Source organism: Nomascus leucogenys, chromosome 8 (assembly GCF_006542625.1).
Source record: "Nomascus leucogenys isolate Asia chromosome 8, Asia_NLE_v1, whole genome shotgun sequence".
Taxonomy (NCBI): domain Eukaryota; kingdom Metazoa; phylum Chordata; class Mammalia; order Primates; family Hylobatidae; genus Nomascus; species Nomascus leucogenys.
The window spans coordinates 12,695,589-12,708,055 of record NC_044388.1 but is presented as its reverse complement, the minus strand read 5'-3'; the positions used below and the strand labels follow the sequence as shown (position 1 = coordinate 12,708,055).

At 44.8% G+C, this 12,467-nt stretch overlaps 1 protein-coding gene and 1 pseudogene across 1 annotated transcript in view; both read right to left on the bottom strand.

The window, feature by feature from the left end:
• LOC115836304 (zinc finger protein DZIP1L-like) overlaps positions 1-12,467 on the bottom strand; it is a 45,566-nt gene that overhangs the window by 24,405 nt on the left and 8,694 nt on the right. Inside the window, exons 2-4 of the mRNA XM_030816505.1 lie at positions 9,027-9,608; positions 3,312-3,396; positions 383-504 (exon numbers count right to left, since the gene is read on the bottom strand). Of these exons, the coding sequence (XP_030672365.1) occupies positions 383-504; positions 3,312-3,396; positions 9,027-9,527 (708 nt within the window). The 5' untranslated portion in view covers positions 9,528-9,608. The remainder of the gene's footprint in view (positions 1-382; positions 505-3,311; positions 3,397-9,026; positions 9,609-12,467) is intronic.
• LOC115836321 lies at positions 7,082-8,039 on the bottom strand (annotated as a pseudogene).

The window sequence follows — 12,467 nt, the reverse complement described above, 5'->3', positions numbered from 1 at the left end:
CAAACATTTACTGAGCATTTTCTCTGGGCTGGGTTCTGGAGCTTTCAGAATCAAACCCAGTCTCTGTCCTCAAAAAGTTAACTAACTGCATTGTGTACGAAGCTAAAATTCAGGTTCAAATGTCCTCAGAGGGTGCTGACTAATGCAGGAAACTGCATCTCTCTGCTCTACTTTCGTCCACATAAGTCTAGCAAAAACAATTCAATTTTCCTTTCCAGTCTACCTAAAATCATTTGCCATGTCCAAGAAGGCACTATCCCAGCTCTGACTCCCAGCTCTGGGAAACCAGCCGGAATTTTTGCCCTGTGGGATTCATGTGCATCAAGGGTCTCCTGGGTAGTCCATGACCCAAGTCTCCCTGATGTTTTCTCTCCCTGCCCACCTGGAGCTGCCGCTGCCTCTCCGCCTCCCTCTGGGCTTCCAGCTCCCCTTGGGTCCACTTTAGCTTGGCCCGTAGCTCTTCTAACACCTCTTCCACTGGCTGTTCCTGTTTCTTCTGTTTCCCTGTGGGGTCCATGCAAAGACAGGTGATCAGTTTAAGTCCAAAAATCACGACGGTGTAGTTTCTCACCGCGTCAATCAGCCACACCTCAGTCTCAAACCAGCTTCGCTACTTAGTACATTGACCTTGGGCAAAGAACATAACCTCCCTGTCCCTCTGTTTCCCCAAACTGGAAAATAGAGATAACAATAGCACCTAACTCAGAGGGCTGCTGTGAGGATGAAATGTGAGAATGCAAAGTGCTTATCATAGTGTCTGGCATGACAACTCAAAAAATGTGAATTATTATTGTACTGTCACTTAAAATAAGTATTTGGACAGTACTGACAAATGGAAATAGAAATTTAAAACTACTATAGTAACAGAAGCAGAATATCAAATAGCATGTACACCAATTATCAATACAAAGAACATATCCATGTATCCTGACAGTAATCACAGAGAATTTTAAAGTAATAAAAATCATTGTAGTTTTAAGTTCACTTTTTTCAATAATATAAGTGTATAGTTGTAAATTTCAGGCCAGGTGCAGTGGCTCATGCCTGTAATCCCAGCACTTTGGGAGGCTGAGGCAGGCTGATCACAAGGTCAGGGGTTTGAGACCAGCCTGACCAACATGGTGAAACCCCGTCTCTACTAAAAATACAAAAAAAATTAGCCGGATGTGGTGGCAGGTGCCTATAATCCCGGCTACTCAGGAGGCTGAGGCAGAAGAATCGCTTGAACCTGGGAGGCGGAGGTTGCAGTGAGCCGAGATCGCACTCCAGCCTGGGAGACAGAGTGAGACTCTGTCTCAATAAATAAATAAACAAATAAATAAATAAATAAATTTCAAATGGAAAAAAAGCAGCATGTATTATAAAGAACCAAAGCTCCTTTAAGTGTATACTTTAAATTGTTTAAGTGAACAAAAAGATTCAGCATGAATTATAAAAAAACATCCTAACTAAACCACATACTGATGATAAAGCAAGAGTTAAGGGTTAAAAAAGAATACAATTATTCTTGAACATTTGTTACTTTTTAAAGCATATTTAGTGATTACTAGATAAATCATACTGTTATTAAAATTCCAAGCCTTTTCTTTGAAAAGAGATGTGGCTTTTCTCAGGTTGGACATTTTACAAACAAGCAATTTTTAGTTGCAGTAGAAATTAATTTGGTTTAATAACATGATTTGAGGCGACCGTGGAATAGGAGAGCTGGACATCTGGGAAGTCAGCAGCCTGCGAATAAACAGGCCATGACCATTAATATAGCAAAAGTGATCTTAAGAACACATTTCTGTCTCCTTACAGCACTTTACATTAAGGAAGTAAGAGATATGCACAAAGATCTACATGCAAGAATATCAATCATCATGTGATTTATAATAAACAAATGTTCAGGTAAGCCATATATTCAACAGGAGGAAATTGTGAAATACGATAGCCACTTAATGAAATACCATTCGGCCATTAAAAAATCACATTTTCAAAGATAATTTAATGACATTGGAAAATAAGACATATTCTTAAACGAAAATAAGCAATAGTCAAAGCACACACTATATGATTATATATGTCTACAGAAAAAAATAACAGAGAATACACCAAAATATTAACTGCTGGTGATACTGTTCATGGTTTTTATTTTCTCTTTTCTACTTTCCTGTATTTAAATTTTCTATACCAGAGACATATTTTTATTCAAAAAAAATTTAACGCATGGAAAATTTATTTTTCCTTAGCCTCCAATGCAGAACTAAGAAGAAGTAGATATGCACTAAATACCTAGTTTTAGGTAAGTGGTACTTTTTTTTATGAAAAGGGAATTTGAATGATGGAAAATAGGAGAAAAAGTTTTACTTAATGGCATTTTTACGTCTATATTTTATGTTTTAACAAATATTTCTTGTTGAACCTCAAAAAGTGAATATAGGTTGAGTGCAGTGGCTCACGCCTGTAATCTCAGCACTTTGGGAGGCCAAAGCAGGCAGATTACTTGAGCCCAGGAATTCGAGACCAGACTGGCCAACACAGTGAGACCTCATCTCTACGAAAACTTTTTAAAATTAGCCAGGTATGGTGGTGCGTGCCTGTAGTCCCAGCTACTCAGGAGGCTGAGGTACGGGGATTGCTTGAGCCCGGGAGATGGAGGCTGCAATGGAGCCGAGATCAAACCACTGCACTCCACCCTGGGTGACAGAGTGAGACCCTGTCTCAAAAAAAAGAAAAGAAAAGGGGAAAGACAAAGAAAAGAAAAGGAAAAGAAAAGAAAAGTGGATGTAAAATATGCAAATCTCTTTATGGGGAAAACATACAGCCTTGCTCCTCATTTTGGAATTTGAAATTGTAAAATTAAAGTGATTAGATCATGATAAGCTCAAGTATGTAGAAAAGTCAAAGAACTGGTCTGACTGCCCATTCACCCCTTTTAGGCTTATTCGTGGCTGGCATCAGGGAATTGCAGATTCGCAGAAGGCTGGAAGGTAAGAGCCCTTCAAAGTCACTCCATCTGACTGCCCCATTCACAGTGAAGGCCACTGAGACACAGCAGGGAAAGCATGGACTGAGGTTACATAATAAATAGCGACAGAGCTAAGAGTGAAATCTACCTGACTCCCAGCCCTTCTTTACACATGGGGTCAGAAACCCTTCCAACCCATGTGGGCTCCCCCGGTGGTGAATGGTGGGATCATCCCATCCCCAATTGGACAGTGAGGTTCTGAGAGCAGTTTTGGGTGGTATAGGTGGTCGCCACCCACTGAATACCAGCCCCAGCCCCTTCCACAGTCGCAGAAGGGGCCCAGGCTGCTGTCTGGACTCACCACTTTCTGCCACGCCTGCATGCCTGCGCTGGATGTGGCCCCGGAGAAAGGTGGCATTCATGAATGTCTTGTCACACAGGTGGCACTATACAGAGAGGAAGCAATGGGGAGTACAAGATTAGGTCACCTGAGTCAGCCTGGGATTTTCCTTTATCAAAGCCCCCATCCCCTTGGGACCCCTGGGCTGCTTCAGAAATAAAGAATTTAATTTACTGAGCAAGGCAATGATGTCAACCCATGCTGCCCACTAGGATTACCTGGGGAGCTTTAAAATACTACCAGTGTCCCGGGAAACTGTGAACACTGACTGGATATTTGATGATACTAATGAATTTCTGTTGCTTTTTCAGAGTGTGATGATGGTGTTTGTCTATGTTTAAAAGTCAGAGTCTTTCTCTTTTAGAGATACAAATAGAGATATTGAAATACTACAAATAAAATCATATTACTAATATGCTTCAAAATAATCCAGAAGTGGGGAAAGCGGGCAGGGGAAGAGGTGCAACAACACAGCCCATGGGTTGATACTGCTAGTGTGTAGATAAAGGTTCATTATACTATTCTCTCTACTATTGTACATGTTTGAAATTTTCCATAATAAAAAGTTTTTAAAATATGCCAATGTCTCGGTCCCATCCCAGGGTGGAGAACCACCAGAGGCAGAGGTTAGCAAATAAACAGCATCTGTAATTCCACATCCCTCTCCTAAGACATTTCAGACATAAGCAATATATCACATCATCTTCTCACTGTAAAATTTCAGAATTCTTCTCAACACAGCTTTGGAAGCTGCCATTGTTAGTTAATCCATAGGCAGATTACTTGCTATCTTTGCAGACAATTGTGACAGGAGTTGCCAGTTGTCCCCCAATACCCATTTTCCCTTGCTTCCTTGGTAACAGTAAGTCTGTGGCCAATGAGAATAAACATTCTATGTCCCAACCTTCCTAGCAACCAGGTGTGTACACAGGACTTACTACTAAAAGGGTTCTGACCCTTTTAATCATAAACATATCAATTATATCAACTTGTTATCAATTAATAATATATCATAACGATTCCTTCTGTCTCACTGTGATATTGTGATACAATAAGAATGTAGGCTGGGCACAGTGGCTCACACTTAAAATCCTAGAACTTTGGGAGGCTGAGGTGGGCGGATCACTTGAGCCCAGGAGTTCGAGACCAGCCTGGGCAACCTGAAGAAACCCTGTCTCTAAAAAAATTAGCCAAACATGGTGGTAGGTGCCTGTAGTCCTAACTACTCAGGAGGCTGAGGTGGGAGGATCACCTGAGCCTGGGAGGTTAAGGCTGTGGTGAGCCATGATCAGACTGCAGCCTGGGTGACAGAGTGAGCCCCTGTCTCAAAAAAAAAAAAAAAAAAATGTAAATTTGATCTTTGTTCCTTCCTAGTTTCTGGCAGAGATGTCCTAAAACACTTACAACAAGCTTGTTCAACCTGCAGCCCATAGGCCACATGTGGCCCACAACAGCTTTGAATGTGGCCCAACACAAATTTGTAAACTTTCTTAAAACATTATGAGATTTTTTTAGGAACTTTTTTTTTAGCTCCTCAGCTATCATTAATGTTAGTGTATTTTATGTGTGGCCCAAGACAATTCTTCTTCTTCCAATGTGGCCCAAGGAAGCCAAAAGATTGGACACCCCTGACTTACAATCTTCAGAGTGATAAGGGCGGTAAAGCATCTTTTGTAATAAGATTTGGTCTTAGTCCCCAGTTCATGACACAAGAGATTCTGAGATCCTTGGAATCTCCAGAGTAATAAGAGTGTCTACTATTGTTTGAATGTTTGTCCCTTCCAAATCTCATGTTGAAATTTAATCTCCAGTGTGGCAGTGTTGAGAGGTGGTGCCCAGTGGGAGGTATCTGGGTCATGGAGCAGATCCCTCATATATAGATTAATGCCCTCCCTTGGGGGTGAGGGAGTTCTCATTCTTATTAGTTTGACAGAGCTGGTTGTTAGAAAGAGCCTGGCATCCCTCTCCCCTTACTTCCTCTCTTGCCATGAGCTCTGGACAGGCCAGCTCCCCTTCACCTTCCACCAAGAGTGAAAGCAGTCAGAGGCCCTCATCAGGTGCCCAGTCTTGAACCTTCCAGCCAGCAGAACTGTGAGTCAAATAACCTCTTTTCTTTATAAATTATCCAGCTTCGGGTATTCCTTTATTGCAACACTAAACTTACTAAGACAGTGTTTTTTGTATGCTAATGAAAGGACTGGTGGCTGGGCACCTTCTGCCCCACCCCGCAAATGACTTTCTGGTGACCAACTCCCATCCTTTTTTTTTTTTTTTTTTTGGCTCATCAGCTCTCATTATGATAAAGATGCTGGGCTCAGGTAATCCTCCCAGGATGGGGGTTGGTCACCAGAAAGACCAAGGCATGGGTAGAGGGTTGAAACTTTCAGCCCCACCCTCCAGCCTCCAGGGAGGGAAGAGGGGCTGGACTACTAAGCAATGGCCAATGATTTAATCAATTATGCATGCTTGGTGGAATCTCCATAAAACCCCTAAATGATGGGATTTAAAGAGTTTCCAGATTGGTAAACACTAAGGTGCTAGGAGATGGCACACCCAGAAAGGGCAGGGAAGTTCCGAGTCCCTTCTCCCATACCTTGTCCTCTCTTGTCCTCAAATGCATCTCTTCCATTTGACTATTCTGACTTCTATCCTTATAATAAGCTAGTAATAAAGTGTCTTCTTCCTGAGTTCTGTGAGCCATTCTAGCAAATTATTGAACCTCAAGATGGAGTTATGGGAACCCTCAATTTGTAGCCAGTTAGTCAGAAGTACAGGAGGCCCAGGTATCTGAAGTGGGGCCAGTCTTGTGGGACTGATCCCTTAACTCATGAGATCTGATGCTAACTCCAGGTAGATAGTGTCAGAATTGAATTGAAGGGCACCCAGTTGGCACTGGAGAATTGGTTGGTGTGAGGAAAAAAAACACACATTTGGTGTCAGAAGTGTTATGAGCAGAAATAGGTAACCCATCCATCCACAAACTATGAATGTCTTAAAAACCTGAACCAGCATGACTTGTGCCTACATCCTCAGAGCCTGGCACAGGGCCTAGCCACCATGACAATTTTTATTAAAGGGCAGATGTCCCTAATCCATACTTCCATGGAGACACATTCAAGTGCTCCATGCTGCTTTGGGAAATGAACTGTCACTTGGTTGAATAATGGAGTCAGTATTCCAGAATAAGCCTGGCTCCACCAATCCCTTGTCACACGTAGATTCAACACATACACACACACATACCCCTCACACACACCTTTACACAACACACTCCTCTACATACACATACAAATTCTCCATCATACATAAATATGCACGCACTCACACCCTCTATAAATGCACCCTTAGACACATATACATCCTTCTTTTACATACACATCCTTACACACATTCTCCATAAGTACAAACACACACTCTTACACACATATATACCCTTCATTCATTCCCACACACACAAACACTATTTTTTTTTTTTTTTTTGGCAGAGATAGCTGAGGTTTTATTTTGGACAAAAAAAAAAAAAAAAAAAGCAATTGAATTGTTTTGCAGCTAGAGGCATGGGCAAGGGGGGGTCCCTAGGCAGTAAACTCCCCTGCAGGTGGGTTGAGGGCTAGGGCTGAGCCTCAGTGGGTCTCCCGTTCCCTGTGCTACCCTGCACAGCAGCCTCCCCCCTCCCCCAGGCTCTGGGGCAGCCGCAGGAGGGGCAGGCTGGGAGGGGCTGCCACAGCTGTTCACTTGGGCAGGACTTTAGAGGACTCGGACACCGGCTTCCCATCACATGTCTCTATCTTCTTCACAATCACAGTGGCCCTGGTGGAGCTGGTGCGGCTGAAGGAGCTGGAGCCTGCGCCAGAGCCAAAGCTGGAGCCCAGGCTGTAGCTGAGGCCAGGGCTTGTGAGGCCCCCATAGGCCGAGCTCAGACCACCTGCATAGCCTCTGGTGGTCTTTGTATGGATACTCGTGTTCTGCATCTCAGACTCCAGCCGCGTCTCCTCGCCCTCCAGCAGCTTTCTATAGGTGGCGATCTTGATGTCCAGGGCCAGCTTGACATTCATCAGCTCCTGGTACTCACGCAGCTGCCGCTCCACGTCCTTCCTGCTTGGCCTGCAGCAGGGCGGCCTCCAGCTCAGACAGCTTGGCGTTGGCATCCTTAATGGCCAGCTCCCCACGTTGCTTGGCATCTGCGATGCCCTCTGGCCTTTGAGGCCCTCAGTCTCAGCCTGGAGCCGGCTGATGTTTTGGTTCATCTCAGAGATCTCAGTCTTTGTATGCTGCAGGTCATCTCCGTGCTTCCCAGCCAGCATCTGCAGCTCCTCATACTTGATCTGGTACATGCTCTCAGCCTCAGCCCAGCTGCGGTTGGCGATCTCCTTATACTGTGCCTTGACTTCAGCGATGATGCTGTCCACGTCCAAGGAGCGACTGTTGTCCATGGACAGCACCACAGGCGTGTCCGAGATCTGGGACTGCAGCTCCCGGATCTCCTCTTCATACAGCTGCCTGAGGAAGTTGATCTCGTCAGTCAGCCCTTCCAGGCGAGACTCCAGCTCTACCTTATTCATGTAAGCTTCATCCACATCCTTCTTGATGAAGGCAAATTCATTCTCCATCTCTGTATGCTTATTGATCTCATCCTCATACTTGTTCTCGAAGTCCTCCACCCAGCCCCTGCATGTTGCCAAGCTCTGCCTTCAGCTTCAGCTTCTCCTGGCCCAGAGTCTCCAGCTGCTGCCTAAGGTTGTTGATGTAGCCTGAACATGTTGCCCATGTTAACTCTGAGCTGTCTTCTGCTGCTGCAGGAGGCTCCAGTTGGTCTCCCGCATCTTGTTCTGCTGCTCCAAGAACCATACCTTGTCTATGAAGGAGGCAAACTTGTTGTTGAGGGTCTTGATCTGCTCCTTCTCCTGGGTGCACGTGGCCTGGATGTTGCAGTCCACCTCCAGGTTAAGGGGGCTCAGCAGGCTCTGGTTGACCGCGATGGCGGTGAGGCCTCCCACGCCACTGGCCCCACCGTAGCCTCCGCCCAGGTCACCCCGGAAGCTGCTGCTGCCCACTCAGGAGAAGCTCAAGGAGCTGATGCAGGCGCTGGGCCCACTCATGTAGAAGCAGCTGCTGAAGGCCCGGGGGCCAGAGGTGGGCACCTTGTAGGACTTCTGGGTCACCCTGATGAACATGGTGGAAGCTGAACCAGGTGAAGATTCCAGAAGGAGCAGAGAAGCTGCTTCTTGGTCAGAAACACTATTAATACACCTTTTTATACATGTTCCAGAGTTGTATCCTTTATAATATAGTACAAGCACACATTACACACCACACACCCTACATACACACAGAGGTACCCTTCAAGTATTCACACACACATTAAACACACACACATATTCACACCATTTACAAACACACACACTCTCCATACATTCATGCATATACATACACTAGACATGCACCCTCTCCATAAACACACACATCTCCCACACATGTACAATCTACACACACACTGTAGAACCTAATGAGACAAGCCCAGGCTTTCTGGCCACGAGCAGCATCTCTGAAATCTGCTCCTAACCAGTGAAAACAGCCCCCCAGCAGCCTTATGGCCCCAGCAGTGCTGCCCAGTAGCAACAGTTGCCCCAGTGGCTGGGGCACACAGCCTCTCCCTGCCTGGTGGAGATTCCTCACCGTGTGGTAGCTGTGGGTGCCTGTCTGCATTAGCAGCTGCTGCAGGGTGCTGATCATCTTGCGACGCCGGCGGCTCTCCTCCCGCACACCCTTGAGCTCGTCGGCCTGGCGGCCCAGCTCCTGCTGACCACGCTGCTGCTGGCCCAGGCTGGTCTGCAGCCGTGCCTCCAGCTGGGCAATGCTGGCACTCAGGCAATCCTGGCAGTGCAGCAGGTACTCAATGATGAGCTGTGCCAGGCGCAGCACCTTGAGCAGTGCCGGGTCCACAGGCTGCCCACAGCGGCTGCACACCTCCCGGTCCAAGTTGCAGAAGGTGATGCCAGCAATGTTCTCTTGCAGAGTGGCCACATCCAGCTCCCGGGCCACGCGGTCTACATCCAGGGTGCTAATGCGTCTCCAGTCCATGCTATCATGGCGAGGCTGAAACTTGAAAGTGGGGAACGCGTAGGCCCCAAAGAGGGGGCCACTGAGGCCCTCAGCAGTGGCAGCTGGGGACTGCATGGGCAGAGGAGGCCCTGAGCTGACCACCAGAGGAGGGTGGCACCAAGGCCACGGCAGTAGGCCAAGGAGCTGAGAGAAGGCCTGGAAAAAGAGAAGAGAGTCCAAGTTAGGTGAGGTGTGTGTGGCTGCACCTACTGTATGTCTGGCCAGAAAGGGCCTAGGCAGGGCAAAGTGAGGTGTCTGTGCAGCAGCTGTAGCATTCATGGTGTGTGCTGACATGGCCAGAGCTGTGGAAGGAAAACATGGGCTTTGCAATCACACAGATGTGGGTTCGAATGCTCTGCCTTGGGCAAGTCCCTGCACATCTTTAAGCCTCCCGTGTCTAAGGAGGAACATGGGGCCCACTGTGCAGGCCTGTGGTGAAGAATGAGGCAAGTGAAGCACCCAGCCTAGTGCCTGGCACACAGCAGGTCCTCAGTGAGCCCCCTCTGCAAAGCCCACCTCCACTGCAGGAGTGCCTGGCAAAGGCCTTTGTCAGCAGGTGGCTATCAAATTTAGAAATGGGTCCTTCTGCAATCCTATTTTTATCTCAGGATAAAGTCCAACAACTTGCTGTGAATGACCAAGGTTCCTAATGTCTACCCTGTCTTCTCTTTCTCCTATAACTACAGGATTCTAGTGGAACACGAGTGAACTACCTTTCCCAGCTTCTCCAGCAATAACGTGTGATCATATGACTAAGTTCTCTCTCCTGGAATGTGAGTGAAATGATGTCCACCCCTGTCAGGAGGGGCTTAAGAGAGTCACAGAGTCTCTGCCACACGGTGCTCAATCCATCATGGGCTTTTTTTTTAACTTAACAGTTAAGTAAAAAGATCTCCAGTTTCTTTGCCAAGACTCAGATTCTACTCTCTAAACTCTTGGTGAGCATATGAACTGTTCTCTCTGAAGAGTAATTTGACAATATCAATGGGAATTTTGAACATTCTACTACTAAAAATTATAATTATGCTACAAACTCATATGTACAAAGGTACTTGTGAAAAAATTGTCATTGTAGCATCTTTTATAAAAGCAAAGTAAAAGAAAAAGTAGAAGAAAGCAAAGTACGATGTATCTCTATGCAATGGAATATTATGCAGCTATTGATTGGTATAAAGCCGACTTACATGTACTGATATGAAACGATAATCTCCTATATGTATATGTAAACACACACAAAATAGGCATATATACCTCTATTTCTGTTTTAATGACATATTAATATAATCATATTTAATAACTCACCAAAGTGAAAGGTATATATCATATCAGAATGGTTGTTTATGAGAGGAGGGAGGGAAATGGGAGTGTGGAATGGGGATAAATAAATGAATAGATGGATGGTGTGTGGGTGGTGATGGTCAGATAGACACATAAATAGGCCTTCACAGACCAATGATGATCTATATATATATATATATATATATATATATATATACACACACACATATATACATATATACATACACACACACACACACACATATATATATATATATACACACACACATATTCAGTCGTCTGTCAGCGTCCATGAGAGATTGGTTCCAGGACCCTCCTCAGACACCAAAATCTACAGATGGTCAAATTGCTTATATAAAATGGTGTAGTATTTGCATATAACCTATACACATTCTCCCACACACTTTAAATCATCTCTAGGTTATTTATAATACCTAATACAATGTAAATGCTATAAAAATAGCTGTTATACTTAATTATTTAGGAAAAATGACAAGAAAAAAAGTCTGTACATGTTCAGTACAGAAGAAACTATCCTTTTTTTTCCAAATATTTTTGATCCGCGGTTTGTTGAATCTGCAGACGCACAATCCACAGATATGGAGAGTCGAAATATACATACATCCATACACACACATACATATGAAAGACTCATATTTGTTATAATTAGTTTTATCATGAATAAAATATGCTCATTTATAATTCATATATATGATTCACTTATGTATATTATTTCATAAGCATAGACTGTTTCTGGAAAGATAGACAAGAACCTATTAGCAATGGCTGCCTCTGGGAAGTGAAAATGGAGATTAGAGGACTTTTATTTTTCACTTTCTACCTCTCTGTACTATTCAAAGTTCTTATCATCTTCTATCACTTTTATTATTTTTTAAAAGAAAACATAGAATTTCAGTTCTTGCAGAAGTGAGAATCTGACTAAGGCAACAAGAGGTACATTTTACCCTATTTAATCAAGTCTTTCGAGATTACATGATTCAGTCTTCTTTCTTTTTTTTTTTTTTTTTTTTTTTGAGACAGTGTCTCGCACTGTCGCCTGGGCTGAAACACAATGGTGCGATCTCGGCTTACTGCAACCTCTACCTCCCGGATTCATGCAATTCTCCTGACTCAGCCTCCAGAGTAGCCGGGATTACAGGCACACTCCACCACACCTGGCTAATTTTTTGTATTTTTAGTAGAGATAGGGTTTCACTATGTTGGCCAGACTGGTCTCAAACTCCTGACCTTGTGATCCACCCGCCTCAGCCTCCCAAAGAGCTGGGATTACAGGCATGAGCCACCACACCTGGCCCATGATTCAGACTTTAAAAAGTGCAGTAGAAAGTGCACTTAAAAAAGTGCAATAGGAAGTCAAAGAAGTCATCAGCTTCAGAAGGAAGAAGGCCTTTAAAAGATGGTAGGACTAGGCTGGGCGCAGTGGCTCTCGCCTGTAATCCCAGCACTTTGGGAGGCCGAGGTGGGTGGATCACGAGGTCAAGAGATTGAGACCATCCTGGCCAACATGGTGAAACCCTGTCTCTACTAAAAATAGAAAAATTAGCCAGGCGTGGTGGCGTGCACCTGTAGTCCCAGCTACTCGGGAGGCTAAGGCAGGAGTATGGTGTGAACCTGGGAGGTGGAGCTTACAGTGAGCCGAGATCGTGCCACTGCACTCCAGCCTGGGTGACAGAGCGAGACTCCGTCTCAAAAAAA